Source organism: Corvus moneduloides, chromosome 1 (genome assembly GCF_009650955.1).
Source record: "Corvus moneduloides isolate bCorMon1 chromosome 1, bCorMon1.pri, whole genome shotgun sequence".
Taxonomy (NCBI): Eukaryota; Metazoa; Chordata; class Aves; order Passeriformes; family Corvidae; genus Corvus; species Corvus moneduloides.
The window spans coordinates 143,148,170-143,172,944 of NC_045476.1; the positions used below are offsets into that span (position 1 = coordinate 143,148,170).

General features: G+C 39.1%; 1 protein-coding gene across 1 annotated transcript; it reads left to right on the plus strand.

Moving 5' to 3' along the window:
- Nucleotides 1–23: 23 nt before the first annotated feature.
- Nucleotides 24–22,282, plus strand: POP1 (POP1 homolog, ribonuclease P/MRP subunit). Its single transcript, XM_032130062.1, has 15 exons — nucleotides 24–272; nucleotides 2,928–3,104; nucleotides 3,940–4,115; nucleotides 6,503–6,751; nucleotides 7,302–7,389; nucleotides 7,691–7,866; nucleotides 8,489–8,739; nucleotides 8,870–8,963; nucleotides 9,737–9,848; nucleotides 10,818–10,937; nucleotides 16,002–16,117; nucleotides 17,420–17,611; nucleotides 18,485–18,639; nucleotides 19,374–19,712; nucleotides 20,519–22,282. The coding sequence occupies exons 1-15, from the start codon at nucleotides 152–154 to the stop codon at nucleotides 21,174–21,176; spliced, it is 3,024 nt and encodes a 1,007-aa protein (XP_031985953.1). The 5' UTR covers nucleotides 24–151; the 3' UTR covers nucleotides 21,177–22,282.
- The last annotated feature ends 2,493 nt before the right edge of the window (nucleotides 22,283–24,775 follow it).

Sequence of the window (24,775 nt, forward strand, 5' to 3'; positions counted from 1 at the left end):
TGTGTCGGGGCGTGGGTGTCCACGTGTGCCGGTGGAGGCCGCGCTGCGAGTGAGCGCCGGGCCGGTGCTGGTGCCGGGGCCGTGGCTGCACCGCCCCCCAACCTCTCCCCTCCTTCCCTCGCTACGGAGAGGCTCCGCAACCCCGCCGGAGATGTCTGGGGCGCGGGAGAAGAAGCGAGCCAAGAAGATGAGGAACCAGCCAGCCAGCGTCACGCTCCCTGCAGAGCCGGGGCCCTTCGCCGGCGGCGGGAGCAGAGCCTGCCCGCCCCCAGGTACGGCTGTGGGAGCCCCTCCCGGGGCTGGCAGGGCGACCCCCCTCAGGGCCAAGTGTCCCCCTCTCCCCAGCCCGCAGCGTGCTCGCCGTGGGAGTACTCAGGGCTTCGTCCCCTGCCGTAGACTCCTTTAGTCCTGGTGCTGCCGTAAGTCCCTTAAATACGGGATTCTCTTTAACATGGGAGACTCGTGAAGTCTCACTTTCTGGAGTCATTCGAAACCCACCTGGACGCGTTCCTATGTAACCTGCTCTATGTGACCCTGCCTTGGCGGGGGGGTTGGACTGGATGGTCTCCAGAGCCCCTTTCCAACCCGAACTATTCTGTATCCTGTGAATATGCACTTCTCTCTATCCTCCTTTCGATTACACAACGAATCCCTACGGTTCCTAGTCGTAAAATGAATTTGGATGTTATACCCCATCCAGTTTCTCCGTTGCTTTTCTGCCAGACCTGGTACCTGCAGGAGGGGCTGATTTAGCCTTCTGGTGCTGTGATAAATGCACTGGTTTTCCTTCAGATCTGCATGCCCAGCCAGTTCACCTCCTGGGGCTCGTGGTTCCTGTACCTGTGGAAGGGTATTAGCAGGAGGCAGCAGGGCATGTCCCTAAAATGGCAGTGTCCTGGGTCGTTGCTGGAGCATTTTGTACACAGGTAACCTTGGCAGCTGAAGACTGAAGGATCCTGTCAGCTTGTATGCTGGATGCTTTTTTCGTTTATGTGTTTTGACCTGCATCCTCTATGCTTCCAATTGGACCTCCATTTCCACCCCCACCTAACATTTAGATATTTTGTTACCTACATTATTTCTGGGAAGAACCCCACACATAAAAGGGCTTGTTACTGTGAGGCCTTCAGAAGTTGACAAATGATATCTTTGTGATTGAATGAAAAAATCCTTAAGTGTCACTGTGTATTTAGGTGACTGAAGAGTTCCTGAGCAGACAGAATGACACAGCAAGTTGTGCTCAGCCATGTCTGAAGATTTTGGAATGTCATTACAGGAGTACTGCCAGATTAAACATATTTTTCTAACTTTATTTGTAGCAGGGAACTTCTAAGATTACGTGGTTATGTCTTTCTGTTCTGTTAAATAGCATGGATTTTCATCCATGTAACATTCTTCTGTAGCGTGTCGCAGTTTTACAGAGCTGTTTTGTAGAAACAAGAAAGAAAAATTCTAAACAGGAGTTACAAAACTATGGATCTATGTAGTAGCTGAAATAATTTAAGGGTTTTTTAGGCATTAAGTCAGTTCTTCCAAACAGCCTTCTGTCTTCTGATTACAATTTTTTACTTCTTTCATGAAGAGGATGTGTTTGTGATATGAGTTAATTTTGGGCTGTAGGCCTACACAGATTTGCTGACTGAGACAGCTTCCACCCCTCTTCCCCAGCTATTTCCTTCTCGCCTTCACCTCAGTGTCTGGGCAATGCTGCTCTCAGGCAAATGGAAAGCCTGGTCAGGGAATTGTTCCATATGAAAGCTAATTTCTGTTTCTACACCAAACTATTTTTTCTGCACTATTACTGCAGTTCTGCATGATGTGTGGTTGCAGGAGGCTACAACACCACTGCTGCTGAACATAAAACTTCTGTTTCTTGCTTATTTGAAATGGAAAAGGGAGGTTCTTTGCCTTTTTAAGTTCTCATCCATTGAGATGCTGCTGAATGTGAATCTCCTCCTGGCTGGTCTTCATGCCATTTTTGGGACAAAGGGACAGACTTGTTTAAGAAGCTGATCAACCTGAAAACTTTTTTTTAATCTCTTCATTTCTCTGGACACACAGGTTAACTTTCACTAGAGAAGCTCGCTGAATGCTATGGCCTCTTGTTCTCTCAAGCACTTGTTTTGATGTAGTGGATGGGGTGATAGGAATGGCTGGATCTTACTTAGTCAGATTGTCCGGCATGAACTGCCTGAGAACCATATCTCAAGTTGTAGTAGAAATCCTAACTAAGGCTTAACTGACTATAAAGTAATCTAAACTAATATATAATATTAGTTAGGCTGAATATACACCAGTCATTGAATGAGGACTTCAGGGCCCTCTGAAACTTTAGGTGCTTGCTTAGGTGCTTAGCACTCCTGAAAGGTATGTCTGTACCTGAGGAAGCTTTACTGTAGGCTTTAGTTATTTAATTTCAGCATTGGTTTAAATGCTTGTACCAGACAAGTAACTTACTGCACCGTCATACACGTATCATGCTTGCCTTAATTAGTACTAAAACAGAAATATATGTCAGGCAAGAATACACGTGCTTATAGGAAAAAAATTCAAGGGGCAAGAGTAAAAAATAACTTTGCTGTTTTGTTACTAAAACTCTGACTAGACAATAATAAAAATCACTACTGATGTTGCATGGACTAATTTCACTGGCTCTTGGAGGCAGACTCTGGATTTGGTACCATTTTCAGAGCATGCAAAAGTTATTTAATCTACTGCAAGTTTGCTGCAAGGCAGTGTAAAATTCTTATTTATTCCTATAAGAAAGAACTTAATTCTTCTGATTTCTGGTGGCTTTTTCAGTTACATGTATTAAATATAATAGGAGGAGTCTGCAATGTAGTTTTATGAGGAAAGACTAATAGAGTTGTCAGTTACTCAGACTGTTTTGTATTTTTCTAACCTCTTTTCATCTCTAAACCTTCCAGGAGATGTTTGTTCTGAGGAGCAGCAGCAGAAGTTTTCAAATCAGTCATCTGGGCCTTCTTACAGAAAAGACCAATATTTTTCAAAGGGGCAAAGTAGAGGAGAGAGAGGCAGAGGAAGAGGAGGATGGCAAGGAGGACACCAGAGTGTTTCTGAGGAAATGCCAAAATACATAACAGGTTTGCATATGCGGAAAGGTCATAATTTATATGTCCAGGGCAATTTGCTGGTGATTAAGTTTGCTGCCTGTCTTTGTGCAGGAGCAAAAATTAGAACTGATGCTATGTTCTTCTGTTTTTCCTGATTTTCTCCAAAACACAGAAGTAGTTGTGAACTGGAATGAATGACCAGCTGTTGTTCAATGGGTCCTTTCAGACTTCTGACTGAAAAAGTTGCACCTGCTTGTAGTGGGGGATATGCATTTTGGTTTCTGTTTGCCAGCAAAATGAGTATTGACAGTCATCTGCTTTTAATGTAGCCAGTGAAACCGATTTTACTCATGATGTAAGTTAAAGGCAACTTTTCCTCTAACAGAACGTTTATTTAGGAGAGCAAATTAGCATTGCAAAATGTGGCAGTGCTCTGATAGTAGATACACTTCCATAAGCATGAAATTGGACCAAGCTCTGGATTTTTATTTGGTTGTTTTAAAACAGTCTGTAATATATTACTGCTTACGGGGTTTTTTTCCATGCTACAGTTTTTTTCACCTCCCTAAATACCACCTAAAAAGATGTCTATTCTAATTTAACAAAGAAGCGTTTAATGCAAATAGGAATTGTTGGTTAAACAACTTTCAGATTCATTAATGTATAAATATTTGCTTGACCATATCTGTAAACTTCAGGATATGTAAAGAATTGAAATTTCTTCAGTGATAGTGTACAATACTTACTTTTATGTCAAGAAGATACTGGACTGCTGTACTAGGAGTAATGCCATAATTTACATACAGTATCCTCCTCTGGTTTTTTTGCTTTTTGTCATGCTCTGATGCAGTTCTTTTCATTCCAGTGTCTACCTTTGCTCAGGCTCGTGCTGCTGAGATCAATGCCATGTTGAAAGCAGTTTCGCAGAAGTCTTCCAACTCTCTGGTTTTCCAGACCCTCCCTAGGCACATGCGAAGGCGAGCAATGAGTCACAATATTAAACGCCTCCCCAGGCGGCTCCAAGAGATGGCCAGGAAAGAGGTATAAGTGTGTTTTACAGCGTTCCATATAGTGGGCATAGCCAAAGTACAGTGTTCAACTCTATAGTTATTAATGTTCAGACCTGAACTTCTGCCAGACTTCCCTGAGTACCCTAAACTTTGGCTGACATTTGGATTCAAAATGCAGGAACACCTCAGCTTCAGGTGGTCGCTCAAGCAGGTCTCGCTAACCACCTGGCTTTGTGATTACTGGACATTACGTGGAAAGTTATTAGAGTAGTGATAAAAAAGTTCACTGCAGGAGAGGTTGTTCAGGTGGTGCATTGGTCCCAGGTGGTCCAAGAATCCTCAGTAAGACCTGTCTGCCTTTTCACCCCACCCCGGCTTTGGGATGTGACCGTGCCAGCCTCAAGCCCGCACAGCGGATGCGATGGTTCGAGTGTTACAGCTCAAATGTGGGAGGTACACTGGGGTTATTGGCAGACTGCATGCAGCTTAAGACTTACTAATTGACTAGTCCTAACAGCTCATGAAACTCATTTTGTGGCAGTATCTCAGCATTTAGTCAGAATATGCCTATGGGGGTTACTTGCTCCTTATTCACTGTGGCCTTCCTGAGTGTTTAAAAAGGATAATTAAAAATTGGTTTAGCAGGATGTTACTGGGAAATGATCTTCCCAATGTTTGGCATTGATCACTTTGTCATCTCTGAGAATTCTTAAAGTGATCAGTTGAGTTTTCTTGGTAAATTTTCTATGTATTAAGGTTGCCTGATAAATTTATTTATTGCATTCTTTTTTTCCCTTGCATTATCTTTGAGTTGAGACCTTGCCTCCTCCACCCTGAGCTCCTGAAGATAATTGTTCGTGGTTCAGAAATTGCTTTGGGTACTTCCCTGCCACACACCACCTACACGTTTCTTAGGGTGTTTTATTGGATCTTCACAACCTGTACCTTATTTTACTGTTTTGGTTCACATTCTTTTTGTTTTGTCAGACGTGACAAGAGATGCAGTTTGGCGTGTTTTCTGGGAACTGAAGGAAGAAGGCATGGGCTGTTTTGCATAGTTAGTTATGTGCTCTGTCCTTGTTAAATCTAGATTTCTCTAATGTTTATGTTTGGTTCTTTTGTGTCCTGCTTTTTTAACTCCTTTCGCATGACAGCCTATCTAACTTCTTTGTACATGCTCACACATACCCTCCCATCCATGTTTCCACTCCACATACGACTCTTGGATTTTTGAGATTATTTAATTGGCCCTGGTGCAGCTGTATTTCTTCTGCTACATTTTCTGTCTTCAGGTCTTTTGGTGTGGCTTATGTGTTTGCACAGGCTCACATATTCTTGCAGCTTGTCATATCTCTGTTACTTGTTTTTGTAAAGGTTCTGTCTATTACTTTTCAGTGTTTGATCTACATCTTCAAAGTTATCTGTTTCAATTCTGCTGCATTTTCTTAATTTGTCTTAGATCCTTTATCATGACCATTTTTCATTGAAACATTTACCTGGACTATCTCTTATCTCTTCATTAAGCTTAAAGATGTATGTTTTTCACCTACAATGCCACATCCCTTTTTCTCTAACTGCCTTTCTGAGGCCTGCCATTGATCCAGTGGCTTGTATTTCCTTCTCTGTGATGGAATGATGGGTCTCATGGGAAGATACTTCCTTTTTTTTTTTTTTTTTTTTTTTTTTTTTATCTCTATTTTGATTTCATGGGCTGCTTCAGTGTTTTAAGTGTTCTTGGCACTGATCTATCATTTTCTCTTTCCTTTGTTATTCTTATAACCTGTGTCTGTTGTCAAGTGTTTCTTGGTGAGCTTACAAAGGATATTCTAAGAATCTTTTTGGATGTCTTATAGTCCTATTTCTTTGTACCACTTTTCTTCATAAAAAGAAAAATTAAACATTAATTGAATCAAGCCTTCCTCTCTAGCCATGCATTCACATGTAATAATTCTGACCTTGACTAGGTCTGGTTATCAAGAATTTGGTCAAGATATTACCACAGTCCACTCTCATCCACTTCTACATGTTGTAGAACCGATAGGGTCCTTTCTGTCAGTTTGAGCTTTCTGTCTGTATGAGCTCAAATCTCCAGGTGTTTTTCATGTCACATTGATTTGTTCATGTGAATGTATTGATGTGTGGCAAAAACTTCCAACAAGAAGTAGCAGCTTACTGTTCACTGTTAACTTTCTGAATGTGTAGGGATTTTGTTTTATGTGTGGATTTCAGTCAAACCTTGATGCACTTAAGTGGATGTGACTTGCATAGAAAATTTCAAAGTGTTAGTTACCCTCAAGAATTATCCAACATGGTGTAACTTAATGTTAGTGCTTCCTGTATCCTTATATTTCAGCCTTTTTCTTTTCAGAATTTTTTTCTCTTGAGATTTGCTTCAATATCCTCTCTTTTAAAAAACAGGCAGAGAAAGCTGTACATCAGAAAAAAGAACAGTCAAAGACTAAATGCCGCAAAGCTAGAAGACGCCACATAAATTTGGTAGCAGAGTTTAATCATAGGCAAAGAAAGAATATTTGGCTGGAAACCCATATTTGGCATGCAAAGAGATTTCATATGGTAAAGAAATGGGGATACTGTTTAGGAAACAGCCCTACAGAGAAGAGCTACAGGGCTTGTTACCGAGCCATGACAAAGCACTGCCTTCTTCAGGTACCACATTTACATGTTTTGTTTGATATTTTGCTAAGGTGAAGTAATCAGCTGCTTAGTTATAATGAGTATCTATGTGTCTTTGAAGTACTGTTGTGTCAGCTTTTAATAAGACTGCTAAATATGAAATGAATAATTTTATAATTGTAATTCAGGGTGGCAAGTTTCAGAGAGAACAAGATGAACCTTTAGAAGAGTGTTATGCTAACTATGACTGAAATACTACATTTTCAGTTTTCTCAAGAGCTGAGAGATTACATGAATTCTTATATCACCTACCTGAGCAGGATGCTATTGAGGAGAGATACTTTGTTCCATGTCCTTTTTGATCTGTTGGTTTGATAGGCAGGTTGGCCCTCAAATGAGAAATGCCTCACTGCTCTCCTACAGCTATTAATTTTAAGTTAAAAAGAAACTCATTTCACTTTGGCAAATTTTAGAGAATGAAAAATTACTACTTAAGTGTAAGTTGTGAAGCTCTGTGTGGTCCTTTCTTTCCAGGCTCACTTTAAAGAGTTATTCTCACTTTGCCACTATCATATTGTTTCAGGACTTATCATATTATTGTTGTCTGGAGTTGAAGGGTAAAGAGAATGAGCTGCTGAAGCAACTTGCTCGAATGTGTAGCATTGACACAGGTAACATTTACGTTGTTCAAATAAAGATTCTGAATAGACTAAAGGATGACCCATCCTTTTCCTTTTTTAGTAATGTATCAGTCTCAATAGTAGTAACAGAGTTGATACTGAGTTGTGATTTTGGGTGAAAAATGTAATTAAAATATGTCATAGTAGGACTAGGCATTCTCATTTCAGTTGCTTGTTAATAAGGTAATTATGGTACAAAATTAGCTACCCAGCAGCCAGACTGAATTTCAATTTTACTTTGTTTATTAAACAACATATTATTTTGTTCTTCAATAAGTATCTTCTTTTTTAGGATTGACATTTCAAGAGGCTTGTTGTCTGTCTGGAAGATTCGAGGGTTCCCTGTATCTTTACCGAGCAGATCGCTATCCTGAGGATATGCTTGGTCCTGTTACATTTATTTGGAAACCCAGGGATGGGTCTGAGAACAGACAGCTGTGGATCTGGGTGCATCCAGCTCTCAAGCAGGTGCTTTTTCCTATATAGTTGAACTCTTATTTCTTTATGTATTGTGCATTATTAATGCTGAGGAGGTCATCTGAAAAGTACGGAAGAACTGGGTATAATACTTGACTTTAGGAATTAAAAGTTGGAAGACTATTTCCACTCTAACAATATTCATGTTCTGCAACTTGTTTTTATAAAGCTTGTACAGAAAGTGCGTGCTGCTGAGGTGTTCAGTGTTAGAGCTTCTACAAACTTCTGTAGTGTCACTTGCTTCAGGATACATGTGCAATATGATGTTGCTTGAGTCACGTCCTTTCCACTGGCACCCCCAACAGGCTAAGTTCGGTATCATCACAGATAGTCATAATCTGATACTTGGCTACCAGCTTTACAAAAACGAAAATGAACAAAGTAAAATGTTTGCACAGGCAGTTTTTATTATGTTAGTTTGAAAGAGAAAAAATTCTTAGCAACTTTCAATATTACTTTCAGCTTTTCTTAGCAAGCCCTTGACTTCAGCAGAATTAAATTTTCCTTGAAATCCATATTGGAAAATTAAATAATGGAGTATAATTTTTAAAAGTGTACTTAAGCTTTGTAGTGCACTGCATATCATCCTAATCCAAACTTCGTTTTTCTTAAGGACATACTGAGGGAGTTAAAAGCAATTTTTCAATGTACAGAGCCTGAAGAAATGTGTGTTACTGAGCATGTTACAACATCAGTTCAAGAGGAAAAACAAGTGGAAGTTGTTACAAGCCTTGGCAATAAAAGAAAGAAGGAGGATAAAGAAGGAGAAAAAGCTGTGCCTGTGAAAAAAATAATTGGTGATGGCACTAGAGATCCATTCCAGTCCTACTCTTGGATCGCACAGACTACTGGCATTGCAATCAGGTTTGTTCGCAGCAGAGTCAGAAACTGTGGCCCATAACCACATAACACAGCTGCATTCTGGCTTAACAGTACTGGGGAAAATAATGTGTGTTGTACAATTGTACATTCACCTGAAACTTTCCTGTTTCAGTGACAGAAGCATGGAGATTCTCAGATACCGCCTGATCGGCCCATTATCACACTCCGTCCTTACAGAGACCCTGAAAGCAGCTTCTGTCCAAACAGTAAGGAAATTGGCACTTTGGATGTTAGTGTAATTTTGGTAGTGTTCTTAGAATGTGCAAGCTTCTTTTTTGCTAGAAAGACCCATGAATTATCTAGCTTTACTTTTAATAAAGACTAACCTAGGTATTACTCCGGTGGCTTCTCTGTATTGAGCCTCTTGACTAACACTGATCTCAGGAAGAACTCCCACCTGGATTTTAAGTGGGAATAGGAAGAAAATAAAAACAGTGGTGCTGTTGAGCAGGCTGTGTAGTTTCTGCCGAGAGGTCCAGAATAATGCATATTCTCTTTGACAAACCATAGATCCTGTTTCTCAAGCAATGAGCTAGAGCATCTAGAACTAGGGATCAAGACATGTAAGGTACAGAAAACTTAAGTGTTTTCAATAAAATATGCAGTTTCTCCAGGATTTAGGTTTTTCGTCCACTTCTTGGCATATAGCATCACTGTGGTTTAGTGGGGGTGTTTTTGTCTCTTGAAGCAAACATGATGAAGCCATGAAATCTCTGGTTTTCTGTAAGAAATAATTAATGACAAAATTAGGAAGTATAGTGGATTGCTTTATTTATTTTTGGAACACAGGTTAAATTGAACAGCTTATTAGGGATTATTGTAAAGTATAGGACTACACTTCATCAGGAAAAAATATTTTAGTTTAAAACTTGAGGAGGAAGAAAGTGACTATAGTGCTTAAGACAAACTGAGAGCGAATTCATACTGATAGAAAATAATGAATAACCATTTGAGTTTAATTAGATATGTTGTTTTCCAGGAGATGGCAGGTTCAGAGACAGAACTGAATAACTGGTGGGTAGAAAACTGCAAGGACTCTGAAAAAGTATCTCATCATCAATGTCAAAGTGCTATCTTTGAGCTATTGGAAGGTATTTGGGCACGTGGGTGCTGTGGGTGGAAGGGGGGAAACTTAAAATCTAGAGGTCAACACTGGCATGCTAATAAAGTTGACTTCAGTTTGGACATGCTTATTTTTTCCATAATCAAGAGAGTGATGCCTTTGAGAATATATTTAGATACTTGCCAGGGCATGGCAAAGAATTGAAAAATGTTACATTGGGGGTTTTAAGGGAATTTAAATCCTCTGTGTAGTTCAAACTCTTAATAGATAAACCAAATCTTGTTTGTTATGTTCATGAACTTGGTTTTGAGATTGCTGAAGGGATATACAGTCTGATGCATACTCTCACTCTCTCCCTCCATACACTTCAAATTAAGACAGTAAGTTGTACAATACCTCCACAGATAAAATGGTAGCCTCCAATCCAAAGTGAAAGTATTATACTTTGTTTATGTATGTTTGTTTCTAAATTAACAGTTGTGTATTTGGCTGAATTGTAAAGTATCATAAAGTTGACAGCATCTCCTCATTTTCTAGCACTGAAACAGGTAAGGAACTGGCTTTAGTAGATCCCACACTGTACTCAAGCTATCTATCTAATGTGAGGCAGTTAAGCAGAGATAAGGTAAAACCTTTACAAAACACTTCCAAATTTCCTTTCTCTTGAAGACAAGTGTAGAACAAAAGTTGATGGTTCTTTGAAATTTGTCAAATAGAAAGGATGAATTGAGTCTGTGACAGTGACCTCACATCATTGCTGAATGTAAATTTAATTGCAAACCAGGTCTTACACTGCTGTTGTTGATTTTTTTTATTATTGGACATTTAACAAGCATTGGTGGGTTTTCAAGACATGTAAAATAGAGTATTCTGGATTGCTTCACTGGCTTATAGTGGTGTCATATCCCTGCAGGCAAAACCACACAAAATACTAGTGCAGAAAGATCACAACTTAATTGGTGGTTTCATGGCAATGTTCATCTGTGTGTTTTTAAAGGGATGAGCTCACCATCAGATATGCCACCAGGTACAATACTTGGCCTCACTGTTGGAGATCCTCGAGTCAATTTGCCAAAAAAGAAGACAAAAGCCATGCCAGACTTTGAAAAATACCAAGGTAAAATCCCTTGCCTGTATTATGAAGAGATTCAGTTTCTCTCTACGCTTTTGTTTTCATTAACTGTCATCTTCTATGGATTGTCTCTTGCTGTTTTCCTCTAGGTTTTTGTTCACAATAGTTCCCAATTCCAGAGCCCCCAGCAGAAGAGAAACAGCTTGAAAGTTGCATAGGTTTTAGAACAGTGGTTGTGAGGGAGGGACATGCACCAAAGCTGGTCTTGTGCTCAGTGGAAGCCTCTGTCTGACCATACAGATGATCCAGGTTCGAATCCTGGCAAGGCCAACCAGGTGCTAAAAGCTCCATAGTAAGGTTCTGTTTGGTGTTTAGTCTTCCTGATGCTGTTTACCTCTCCAAGAAGATATCTGCTATTTCTGGTTTATAGGCCTACGGTGTTGAAAGTTGCAATTCCACTGGGAAAAATTATTACCTTTGCAGGATTAGTATTTCAGATGGCCAAGATGCTGGTTATGATACAAAATGAGCGATGCAAGCATAACTTCTGAAATTTTCATTTCAGTGCTGACTTACACAATGTTGCAGTGCAAAATTCAAATTCAGATGGATGTGAATGTCCTCTAAAAATGTGCAAGAATATGTACAGTATACAATGGGGTTTGTGTACAGTGTAGGCATTCCCAATTAGGTTGACTGCACACAGGCTGCCTCACCTAATAGGAGAAATGTGATAGCTAGCTAGCAAGCAGTAGCAAATAGGACAAGTCGAAAGTTCCAGAGACTTGAAAATACCAAGTTTCCCTGGTGCTCTGTTTGTAAGATGCTAGAATAACTTGGTCTTGCATATCATGTAAATCAGGTTGAACACCTACTTCAGTTACTGTCTTTTAGCTCTTTGCATAATTCTGCTATTTTCATTTTCTTACATCCTCCTATTCTACCCTCTGTATCTAGAACAGCCTTTCTGTTAATTAGTTCTGCTCAGCTAACTTTCTCATCATTAGTGTTCCTGTTGGAAATGCTGCAGCATACATGACCTCTACTTTGGTTCCTTCCTCCTGAGAAGTAAGGTGAGCTATGTAGCACTTGTTTACAGACATTGGTTTGAGCTGGTAAAGGAGTTAGCAACTACAGAAAGTAATTTGGCGCCCTTCATTCTGCCTGTCATGTCTGTGAGGATGGGTTCAAGAAGGCAAGATCAACAGAAGGCATCTAGGTATTTTAAATGTCTCATAGTAGTTTCTCTCCCACTGCTGGAGCTGGTTGTCCCTCAGGAAGGATGGCCATGGTAAAGAGGTAACGGTGTAAGATAGGGAGTCAAGAGCACCCATGTGTTTTTTCCTTTGGCTGGATAGAAATATCCATCTTCAAAATCTTTCTACCTGGGGTTATCCTTCACATGCAAAATATCTTTCATACCACAAATACTCAGAAAAGCTGGTGATGCTTTTTGGTTTCTTTCTGAGTCTTTTTTTTATTCATCATGAACTTAAAACTGCTTCTGTCCTCTCTGACTTTTATTTAGGAGAAGGAGGAGGTCCTTCAGCTAGCAAGGAAAGGTAAATAGCATAATACCTTCTAATTTAGGTTCTGCTGAATAACTCACTGTTAAACGTGACTGAAAAAGTTGAGTAGGCAGAAAGATGAAAGCAGACAGACAATACCACTGTCTTCCAGTAGAAGTTGCCCAATAAAAAGACTTCTCTAAGATCTGTAATTCCATTTTAGTACTGTTAATTTCCCCCTCCTGAAAAGAAAAAAAATTCCTTTTATGAGCATTAGAATTACATAAACTTTCTGAGCCTTGATTGTGTTGTAACCTTACTCAGATGTAGTAATACTGTGAGCTGACCTCTATTAAAAAAATGTTAATAGTAATTTATTTGTCTTAATCACATCTTGTTTATTGAGCAGTAAAAGGGAACCACTGGTGTATTCCACACTTTTTTCCCCTTTTTGGCTTCTTGGCCATTCAAATACTCTTAGGATTAGTATTAGTAAGATTGAAATGGCACATAGATTACATATTTTAGCCTCTCTTGTTCTTCAGTATTGTATAAAAGACAACTGATTGTCTTAGATAAACTTTACTAATTTAAAGATGCATTGTTTGTCAAATGAGTGACTAGTTTAGGTAAGTTATGGCCATCACCTTTGCTTGGGGATTGTCATACATGCAGTCTGTGGAATGATACACATCTGTTCATACTGCTTTTTTTTCCGAAATGCTGTTCTGAGATATGCCTGTGTAGCTTTTCCCTGTGAGTAGCACACTGTGAGTAACACACTGATAAATCAAATGTAATTTCAGTCTTTCCCAGTTACTTTATCTTTTCAATGCTTATGCATGTGTATTATGAACATGGGCTGATCGGATTTAATCAAATCAACTGTCATTATTTCTTCAGGCTGGAGTCAAGACTCCCAGTAAGCAGTCAGTTCTCACATGACTGCAAATTAGTACTGTTCTTTTATCTAGTTTAAAGTACACTTCTGACATTTTGATATGTTGTAACTGTCTTGTATGGGAGAAAACAAATTCCACTGCCTTAAAAAACACTCAACATGGAGTATGCCGAAACTTCTACCTAATCAGTGAATGAGATGCATGGAAGGAGAATACACCATGAAAGATACGTGAACTAAAGTTCCTTCTGGAGACACAGAGCCTGGGTCCATGGCTGTAAACACACCTCTTGCAGAGGTTTAGGTGTCTGTTCCCAGTTGTCCTGATACACACCTTCCCTACATACATAGGACTCTCAAACTGCTCCTTGGCAGTGTTTATATTTTTTGCTTGCCTTTTTTTTTTTTTTTGCAAAATAGAGGAAGGAAAATTTTCAAATAGAACTCTTAGGCCTGTCTTCTAAGATAATCAGCTGTGCAAATCAGATCAGTAGCTTGAAATGGAACAAAGCCTTCCTCTATCTGCCTGTATCGTCTAAGCACCAACCACTGACACCAGCAGAAGTAGATTGTTGATGAGCTTCATGTGCTTAGTAATGCAACTTCCTATTTCCTATACTAGCCCTAACATCTTACTTTCACGATTATCAGCAACTTATTCATCAGTAAGGTTATTTCCCCAGAAATCTTAAAATGTGGACTGAAGAAAACAGGAGAGAGGTAAGAACTGGTGTGAGGATTTGGGATTATGATTTGAATTATAGTGTGCTTAGTAGAAAGAATAAATTCTCCAGGTTCAGTGAGGATCAAAGAGAAGGAATGTACCAAGTTAGAGAAGAATATTTTAGGCTAATAAGGAGGATATTGGATGGGTGGTGGTGATGAAAAGAAACTGACTTATAAGGTCTTTCTATAGTGGGGAAACAAGTATTCATGCCGTTATAGAATATAGGAATTGCAAAGAACTCTGAGAATATGACAAGGATAGGCTGCCTGAACTGTGATAATAGAAAGAAGTGTTAAAAAAAGCAGAGAAAGTTGCAGTGAATAATTTGCAGTTGAAGGAACTAGAACATATTTAAATAATTTAACATAAAGAGATTCTGGTGTTCACAAATGCTTTCTGTACAGAAGATGAAAAAGGTACTTTCCTTACCTTATGCTTGTAATTATGTGCCCTTCCCCCTTGGTTATCTGTAAGAGTCAGGAAGGAATTCCCTACCACCACCAGACACAGTGTTGTTGCTATTTTTCTCCTTCTTTTGAGGCATTAATACTTGCTTTATCTCCAGACAGAATGTGCTTTGCCTATAGGAGTGTTGAGCTCTCTTAGGTTCCTCCTCAGTTTCCTGTTCTTAATTTTTGGTCAGAGAAGGAATTCTGCTTAATTGGCAAGGATTCCCTTTTTAGTTTTATTGTTCTTAATTTGAAGGAATGCCACCATAATCTGATAATTTCTTTTGCATTTCTTCTCCTCACATAAATCTATTTCATTAGCAAGAATGCATGGCAAGTATCAGTAACATCATCAAACTGTCGCAAGTGCTGCCATAGTTAATATTTCTTGGAAAGGATTTTGCAACTTTTAGTAATGGGTATGTCTTAAAGACTGTGGATTTAAAATAAATAATTATTGCAGTTACGTTTGGCAGTACACCCATCCAATATCCAGTTTGCTAGGTGCTGTTAGTACCACTGAATAATCTGAATCTTCTGTCTTTGAGTCTTTGTCCACATTACCTGGAAAAATTAGCAGAACCTTTTTTTAAAAGACTTAAATAGTTTTAAAAAACAAAACAAACCCTGACATGTTATGTTCCTTTAATATGTAAGACCTTGTGGATGATGAAATGAGAAGCAATCCTTCAAAGTTTTTAATCACAGAACTATTAATAGGTTCACTGTATTGTTTCTTGATAAGAGTTATTTTACTTAAAATATGGATCAGCATTCGCTACATACTGTACTGTACACTGAAGGCTGTTAATCCTCTGATCACTAAAGGTAGGTACACATTTTCTTTGCTTTGCTTAGATTGTAAAATTGAAAAAGAGATGGGTTATTTAATACTTCAACAATCCATTTTAAAGCTACAAGTGTTGTTTATTTTCAGAAATGTACACAACTGTTGATTTGTGCAGACATAAGCAAGAATAGTCCCTTCCTTGAAGCACACAGCCTGAGAAGATCCAGAGCAGGAAACTAATACTAAATAAGTAGTTGCATGCTAGTCATAGCCATACAAATATTTCCTGTATGTACATTTCTCGAAGGTAACCCTTGCTTCTCTTACAAGTTTACTTGGGCAGACTTATTTCAGGCTTTGTAACGTTCCTCTTTCTGATTTTCACCAAATCTGTTGAGCTTCACACTCTGCCAGAAAGGCCAGATTCCAGAATATTAAAGGTGGTATGTAAAGATCTTATTTACATCGCCAATGGTCATGTCTTTTGTTAATGAGAAATGCTGGTGCGAAAATACCATGTTAGTCCTTCTAACACTAGTAGTTTATTTCATATTTTGTATTGGGAAAAAACATGTGACAGTAAGATCCGCAAGCAGTGATGCTTGTTAAGCTTTTAATAGTCTTTTCTTGGTTGTCTGCTCATTATACTTACGATACAGAAGTGGCTTTGGTAATTTGGTACTTAAACCACAAAAATAGTTTGAATTTTGTTTAAAGGTTCTTTTCTTTTGTAGATAATGATAAAGTTAGGCAGCTGTACCTGAAGGGTGTACCTGTAGACTGTGCTCACAGCTTTATCTGGGACCATGACATCCGTAAGAACGTCACTGAAAATAAAATCTCAGAGCAGGTAACTAAGTAGATGGGTTGCCATGGAGGAAATGGCTAATGGTTCATAGAGTCCATAGAAAGAGACTCTTGGAATTTGTATAAATCTAAGATTAATCAATGGCTTCCTTAATGTCATAGTATCCAGCTGCTGACTTGAAGTGGTTTTTTGTAGCCTTTGCATAATGTTCTTGCACAGCTATTGACCATGATTCAATTAAAATAAAGCTTTATTGGATTGTCTGCAGGACTATAGTTGTAGATTTATTTAACAGAAGGGTTTGGAATTGGATTTTCATATATCACCTTGACTCGTGCAGCAGAAAAGACTGACACAGGAAGGTTCTGGCCTTTAGCTGTAGTCAGGGTGATTCTTCTGATAAAAGAACTGTGGAAGTTGGAAGGAAAAAAAGTCCTGTGTTTCTGAACTGCAGCACACTATGCTGTGGGTGTGCTGGGCAATAACTTGTAATTCGTAGAGAACTTCAAATTTGCTGTTGCAGGTTTGAAATCTCCTATCTTGACATTTTCATTGACAATGGAGGGCAGCCCATAAAGTGCATGGATAAAAGGTGATTTAGTCCCAAGACGTGATAAACTTTTGGCACCATTGTAATCAGAAAGAGTAAACATTTGTATGGCAGAAACATCTTTCTAAATATTGTCTTTCTGAAAATTAATTTTTTACCCTTTCAAACTGTCTGACATAGTGTAAAAAAGTATAGTATTTAGAAAATATTACTCTGGCACATGAGTTATCAGCACAATCTTTTTGTGTATGACAGTGTTCTTCATGCTGTCATGAAATTTAATGTTTACCTGATAAAACAGAGGGAGTCTGATGGTCTGTTTTTTAAATAAATGTATTCTTAATGTGGTACAATGGAATATAACAACTGGTGATTGACAAAACCTCAGTGCCAGCATGCTTTATGTAAAACTGATGACCAGATCTTCTCATCTACTTGGACGTAGTTCAGATTTGCTCCATATCGTGACAGACTGAAAGCACCTGTTCAATCTAGTCTTGTGCATAAATCTATAAATACAAAGTTGCAAAACTTGCTTTTCCTCCTTCATCTATGTTGTGCCTTGTACCCGCCCTTTATCAAGGGCTATGGAAGTAAGAACGGGAGAAAAAGAGTGCTTAATACTCTTTTTTAGAATAATTTTTCATGCCTTGATGAAGTTCTGTTCAAATGTATAGTGTATTACTATATTTCTCCTAGCTGTAAACTCACCTTCTCTCTGTATCTTGAAAGGATATCTGGAAGAGGGAAGAAGAATGGTTATTAACTTACGGGAAATGTCTCCTTCTTCTCAGGATTTAAACCATATGAGAGCTCAGTTACTGGTACCTGGATCACACCTTGATTTGGGTCCTTGTGAATCTAAGATTCCCATACTGTTGGTGCAGCAGCCAGGGAAAATGGCTGGAGAAGATCGACCAGGATGGGGAAGTGGCTGGGATATCTATCTCCCAAAGGGCTGGGGCATGGCTTTCTGGATTCCTTTTGTAAGTAACTTTGATGGCAAATTGCAAGTAAATTTAATAATTTATATAATTTAGTTTAAATTAATCGATTTTAGAGAGTGTACTTCATATTGTATTACCAATTCCCAATTACAGGATCAAAATCTCACTTTAAAAAATGGCATATGAACTGGTTCATGACAGAAGCTTGGTCTTGAAACTTCAACAATAGCTTTCCATGTCTTCTGTTGGGTACAACTATGCCCACACAGCAGTCTAAAAGCAGCAAATCAGTGGGGAGTCAGGAGAGAAAACTGAAGCTATACCTCTGTGTTTCTACAAGCATATGTCTCTAAAGAGAAATCATTTGGTGCCTGCTGCTAATCAGTTTCCAGCTTGGCTGTCTACACCTTGTCACCAAATTGGTTGCCTGTGATTTGGGGGAGAGCTTGAAACAAAGTTCAAGTTAACCTTGAATACTCCTTTGGTGCTGTTTGAAGTATCCTGCTTTGAGTGTTTAGGTGGTAGTTTTAATATCTTTCTGCAAGTTACAGTTATGCTTTTGAATGTGCAGGGGATTTAGTTGCAGTGATACCTATTGTATGGTTAAAATACATTGGGCAGTGCCTGTCGAAGTAATACAACATTCCTGGCAATGTGCAAGATCAGAACCTGTAAAATTCTCTTTGGTTTTGTTGATAGTTTTGCAGAATTAAATTTAAAGAGCATGACTAACTTATTTGTTAAAATTAGCATCTAGAACTGTAGAAACCATGCTTAAGTTTATTTTTAAAGCTAAAGTGATAGACTTCCAATTTTCTAAGGAGGTACCCTCTGGGCATTAATGTTTTGTTTCAGCTAGGAACCTATAATTGGTTCAAACATTATTTTTTGGGCATTTGGTTTTTATAACAGATATATCGAGGTGTACGAGTTGGTGGCTTGCAAGAGGCATTAAAGCATTCTGAATACCAAAGAACACCTCACACTCCAAATGATTTCCCAGACTGCCAAGCAGGAATGCAGTTTGCCAAAGAACTGGAAACCAGTCTTCTTGAAAAATTCAAACGGTAACATTAACTTAAAAATTGACAGCAAGAATGACAAAAATGAATACTGCTTAAAATATTCCATTAATTATCTGTTGTTGTGTTCATTGGACTTTATTGAGATCTTTCACTAGTGTTTTAAATCTTAGTATTATGAAAAAGAAAGGAATCCTAGATATATTTAACTCAGCTAAACAGGGCATATGAATTAAACCCTTCTATTCCCAGAGATATGCTCAGTTATAGAGCTGTTACAAGGCTGCATAGCAATAAAATAAACAAAACTATTTTGAGATTCTTAAGCAGCAAATGGGGGAGGAAGTAAGACAATATAAAGGAGTATGTCAAAGTATGTACCAAGTGTTAAAGAATAAAGTAAATTAAGAGGTACATTTTGGGGTCTAATTTTAAATATCAGCTGTTCTGAAGTTTGCCTTCATTTTTACTGCAACAAACAGAACTCTTACCCACGAGTTTGGAGTAGCTGAAAATGTCCTATGCACAACTGGTGTTGGTTCCCCTTCCAGGTAGGAGGGGCAAGTAGAAGTTCAGAGGGAAAGGTGGTGGTGGTGTCAGTCACAGCAGGTAGATGTTTCCAGCATGGCTGAAAGGATATAGAAGTACAGCAGCATTTTGTAGATTGTAATTTTAAAATTCTTGTTCAATGAGATTAGAAAGTTAACTGTGCATTCCGTTCTGTTTTAAATACTTGTTTTTGAACATATTCTTACCTACTCACTTGATTTATCATTTAGACGTCCACCTGCAAAAAGGGCAAATTATGTCAAGCTGGGCACTCTGTCTCCTTTCATCTGTCCTTGGGGGCAGCTGACAAAGAACTGGGAAGGAAGAATGAAAGCTTCAGGAGGATTTTTTTGTCCTTCCTCCACACATCCTGAGTGCTGCACAACTGAAGGGCAGACCTTTTGTGACCCCAAAGCAGAAGAGGTCAGAGAAGCTTCCCCTGAGACTGGTGAGGTAGAGGAGACCATGGAAATAACAAATTCTGAAGGTGCCCCAAAGACAGAAGATGGTACAAGCATCCAAGATTTTGGTGAGAGAGAAACTAAGACAAGTGACTTTATTGTTCTCAGGTATGTCAAAATGATACACACATTTTATTTCTTTATTGGTATTTATTGAATTGGGGAAAGGAAGAGCTCAGCCTTGGTTATTAAGATGAGAGAATTATTTGATCCAAATACAGTGAGATTAAATAGTTTTCTCATGAATCAGAATCTGCTGTTGAGTGGAAGTCCTTCTGCTTTTCTCCAGCAAACTTGGTGACTACATAAAGAAAACTCCTAAATTATCTTAAATTTAACACTCTGGAGTTTACTGTGTTCTTAGAGTTGGTGTATTCTGTCTGCTTCCAGGTCAGTGGAGCTTTTGGAGGCTCATATTTGTGACTTTAAGACTGTTGCTGTGAAAATCATCTTGCATTCTCTTCTCTAATACATCACCACAGGTGGTTCTTGCACTCCTTAACAAGGTCTAGAAAATAGAGAATCCCCTGCATTCCAATGCAACACATGAGGGCAGCAACAGTACTGGAAAGTGCCTGAACACAGGTCTTTCATTTTTGTGTGGTTACCAGGGGAAGAAAACATCGAAAGTTCTGGACTGCATTAGTGTCACTGGAAATTTTAGAGTGTTTGTGGTTTTATCAAGCTTTGAGGGTTTTAACAAGTAATGTCTCCTTCCTTCTTAAGAAGACTCATGATTTCCACTCACCGATGATTTTATGCTAAGAGTGATACATGTACCAGCTTTTGGAAAGTTACAGAAAGCCCCAGGGCTTTTTTAAATTGTGCTCTTGCAAATATGTGGGGTGCTGGATTTCTGTTGTACTGCTTGTTAATAATTATCTGTGATGTTTATTTTTGAAAATTTTTAATAGGAGTGAGAAACTACTAATGCAGTTATCAGCCTGGTGTTATCCCACTGCTGGGAAAGATCGGCGAATCCGCCTTATTTCTCGACTGGGACAGAAGGCAATGACTGAAGATGCTTTTTTGCCAATGTTGATGAGCTACCCAAGGGCTCTCGTTTGGGTTAACTTGTCACTCTTGAGAAAGGGGAACCCTGAATTACATGCCATGATCTGCATCCCAACAGAAGATGACTTGCTGCATCTAAGCAAAGATAAACTCTTCTGTGGTCCACAGGAACCCAAACATCGTGACATATTCAAGGACAAGGTTCAGAAGCAAAAAGAGAAGAAGAAGAAGAAAAAGGATAATGTGAAGTCTCTAGAGAGTGACCTTCCAGGCATTCCAGATGAAGAAGCAACTGAGGACCATGAAGATCTCATTCTTGGTCTTTGGTCAGATGCTCTCCCAGATGTTACTTCCCACTGCTCCAGGACTGTCTTGGGGTATGTCACTCGAGGGGATTTTTCATTGGCTGCAGGCTGTGGAGAAGCACTGGGTTTTGTTAGCTTGACTGGGTTAATTTATATGTTACACAACCAGCCAGCAGATAAAAAAGGGCTTGTTTTGTTAAGGACTCCAGCATCTCTGCAGTACAGATTTGCAAGACTTAATATTGAAGTTTAAGTATCATTGCAGTGCAGTAGAATGCCAAAAATACCAAAGAATTCTGTTTTGTATTCTGTGGCCTTTCTGACTTGTCTCAAATTTGAGGTTATTCTGAGCCCAAACAGCTCTAAGATTATGAAATAATTAAAAAGCTTTTTAGCATTATTCAAGAAAATAACTAATGCATAAACAGACTAGAATTACTTTTGATGTCTGCATTGCTAAGGATTTTTAAGAGATCATTATCATGATCTTCTTTATCTCTAAAGAAGCATATTCTTCATTTTTTTCTCCTCAAAGCAGTGGATGCTATAACAATGTACAGGAAATCATCATTTTCATTTTAGAAGTCTTTGCTCAGATGGACTGTAACTTTACAGTGCACTTTCACATGTAACTGCATGCAATCTGATCCAGTGTATATAGCAAGTGGCTTTCCTGATTCCTCGTATCTGAGTACATGTGGCTGCAGTGCAGCAGAGCTACGTAGAGAAACCTGGTACAGAAAGCTGAATGCTTAAATGAAATGCAAATAAAATATAGCCCAGCTATGTAATTTTGAATTATAGCAACTGGAGCTTTTAAACTGGAAAGCATATCAGTCTGTCTCCCTAGTCTGAAACATAATAAGCCTTTCAGATGCAAATTGCTAGTGGTGGGTCAGCATACATTTTCTGTTAATAATAGGGGATATTTTTGTTCCTTAAAACATGAATTTATTTTTGTATGGAATGTGTTAGAATTGAAGGTTTCTTCATGTTACAGTACGGTTCATGAATATTGTTCAAACAATCATAAAACTTGTAAAATATGCTGGGGGTAAAGAGAGAAAGGTGTTTGATTTGCCTGGGACAGTGTGGGTAGGTTGCTTGTGTTTGGTATTTTGTTGGGGTTTTTTTTTAAAAATAGCCTTAAGCATCTAGCCATTCCTGAGTTATGGAACTTGAAAAGGAGTTTACAGTAATACACTGTAGTTTAGTAGCAGCATGATACAAATATATGTCAGTTGGTAAAATTATCCTGAAATGATCATGTACAAATAAAAATGTAATGTATTCTTGAGTCAGTAGTCTATTGACAAAGTTTGATTCTTAGAGAAAATAAACATGGATTAGTTAATGGCTTTTTCTTTCTACATGTCACTATTCAACTTAATTTCCTCTTTCACAGTTTTGTTTGAAAGTCTTAGGCAAATTTATTAATGTTGGCTGGAGTTGTTGGAGAAAAGATTCAGTGTGCCTTACCCCCAAAATTATTAAAATTTAGGACCATTTAAATATGGCACACACATGGGGAAGGAGGAGGAACATCTGATTGCAAGGGAAGTATTGGAAGTGGGGCTGGATTCTTTTTTAAAAAGTCTTCAGAAGATGGATTGTAGAATGTGCACCAGCAATGGGAGCTGTGATGGCATGTGGGAAAGAAAGATGCAGTTTCCAGCACAGCTTGGATTGCAGCTGCCTGAGAAATCATGCTGAATGGCTCCTCACTGCTCACCTTTGATGCACCTGATAAAGCAATCATGGTCCCAGACAGGTCCTGGGAAGCATCGCTGGAAAGCCAGCAGATGGCCCCAGAGGAAAGAGCTTGGTGCTGGCAGGGCTGGGATTCACACGCTCCTGGCGTGTGACTGTGAGTGCTGCAGCCTGTAGGTATGTGTGAATAAGGAGCCCCTTAAACTTTACAGCCTGGCTGCTCTGATCAAGTTCTCTCATGGTAATAATCCTGGATTTAATGAACCTTTTGAATTGTAAGCCCGATTGAAATATTTCTAGGATCACAGTTTCCAGAGCTGTGCTTCATGGGAAGAAAGGAGGGGAAGTGATGTTTATATGGTTTTCTCCCTCGTCACCTCCCTCATCTTCTTAATAGATACATATTTTCTTGCCTCAATAGACCTGGCTTGTATGTGAGAAAGAAAAAGAAGGCCCCACCCAAGCTATCATTTTTTCTTTTCTGCTTGTAGATCTTTTGTTCACTGAGTCTTTCCCAGGTTTTTATTTTTTAAAAAAAACATCTGGAGTCTTTCCTTTTTTTTTCTTCCTATTGGTAATTTCTGCCAGGTTTTCATTTTGACACTTCCTGTTACTTTTCTTTGATTTCCATTCTCTATTTTTGATTTATGATCCTTGTCTCTGGTGAGCCAATGAACAGAAACTGGAACCCAAGTGCATCCTGTTCTGTATATCTTGTAATATTGTTACACAGTTATTTTCCTTTAAGTCAATGATTTATGCCTTAAGACTTCACTCCTTGTAAAATACACTGCAAACCAGATAAGTTAAAAATGCTCAAAACTCTCAGCCAAAATTTGTCAGAAAAGTACTGTGACTTTATGTAGCTGCAAGGAAATTTTTATCTGTGGTTGCGATTTCCAGATTCCAAGTGTCTCAAGGGTGACTTAGTCATAAAAACCATGTCAACACCGGATAATCGAACTGTGGATAATTAAACCTGTGTTATCTGTGCATCAGCTGTACAGTACGTCTGTGCTCATCACGTTGAATCAGGTGTAGCTTACAGCACACATCTGCTCTTACTGCAGTTGCTATATGTTGGTTAACTACCTCAGAGCATCTGGATCAGCTCCTGTGGGCTGCGATACATGAGCATTTTTGGGAACCTAGGAAGCTCTGGCCTAGTGAGAGCAGCTCTCACAAGCTCTCCGGCTCTCATGCTGTCCTCCAGATAACTTTCTCAAAATGGATGCCAGAACAAACCCTTAGCTCTCATCCTGTGCTTGGCAAGAGCTTTTGGAAGCTAAAATGAAGCACAGAAGGCAATTTTGGCATTCTGTGTAGCACGGTGAGGAGGTTGAATGGTAACACATTGCGCTGTAGCTCTTTCTGTGGCTCCCTCAGAGCAGCTGTGTAAATGCTGCATTTGACTCACCTTGTGAAGGGTCTTTTCCCAGTCTGAACCATGACTCCCGTGGCAGTTGCCTGCTCTGTTGACAGGCGCAGTGACTAATGCACCTACCAAGCTGAGGGTCTCCAAGATACACATTCTTTACCATTGCAAACCCAGAAAATGAGGTTGCAGAGGAGGGTGGTGATTACTCTCTGGGATGAAGTGAGGTGGGACTGGGGCAAGATTGTTGTGTGTTTGTTAAAGATGTTCAGGGCAATCTGTTTAGCAGCCTGTAGGTAATGGAAGAAATTACCTGGCAGAAAGGCAGTTGGGGTTGTTGAAACAAATCTGGGAAAATAATTGACAGGGTGTCAGACTGTTCAATGGAGATAGATGCCTTGGGGGATCCTGGCATACACAGACGAAGAGTTGTCAAATGCAGCATGACAGTTTTCTTTCAGTGCTCTAAATCTGGAAGAGCCAGATGTGTCAAACCTGATCCATTCTCATGTCCATGTGAGGTAGGTAGTAGGAACAGAGCTTGGGGGAGTAAACCACCAAAGGCAGATTTCTGAAGCTCTCAGACTGAGAGAAGCAGATAAGCAATAGCATTGTTCTATTTTCCAAGAGTACAACATACAGAAAACCCCAACCCAAAATCCCATGCTTCTATATGATCTTCCCAGAGGTGAGCAATGTAAACAGCACCCACAGTTTACCTCTTGCAAATTCAACTCAGCTGTACTAGAGTTCTTTGCAAACACTGG

Bases quoted from the DNA above. Each gene is read 5' to 3' on its own strand.
- POP1 (XM_032130062.1), top strand. From the start codon at position 152: ATGTCTGGGGCGCGGGAGAAGAAGCGAGCCAAGAAGATGAGGAACCAG. The intron at 4,116-6,502 runs GTATAAGTGTGT...TTTAAAAAACAG, and splicing joins AAGAGATGGCCAGGAAAGAG to GCAGAGAAAGCTGTACATCA. The intron at 17,612-18,484 runs GTAAGTAACTTT...TTTTTATAACAG, and splicing joins TGGCTTTCTGGATTCCTTTT to ATATATCGAGGTGTACGAGT.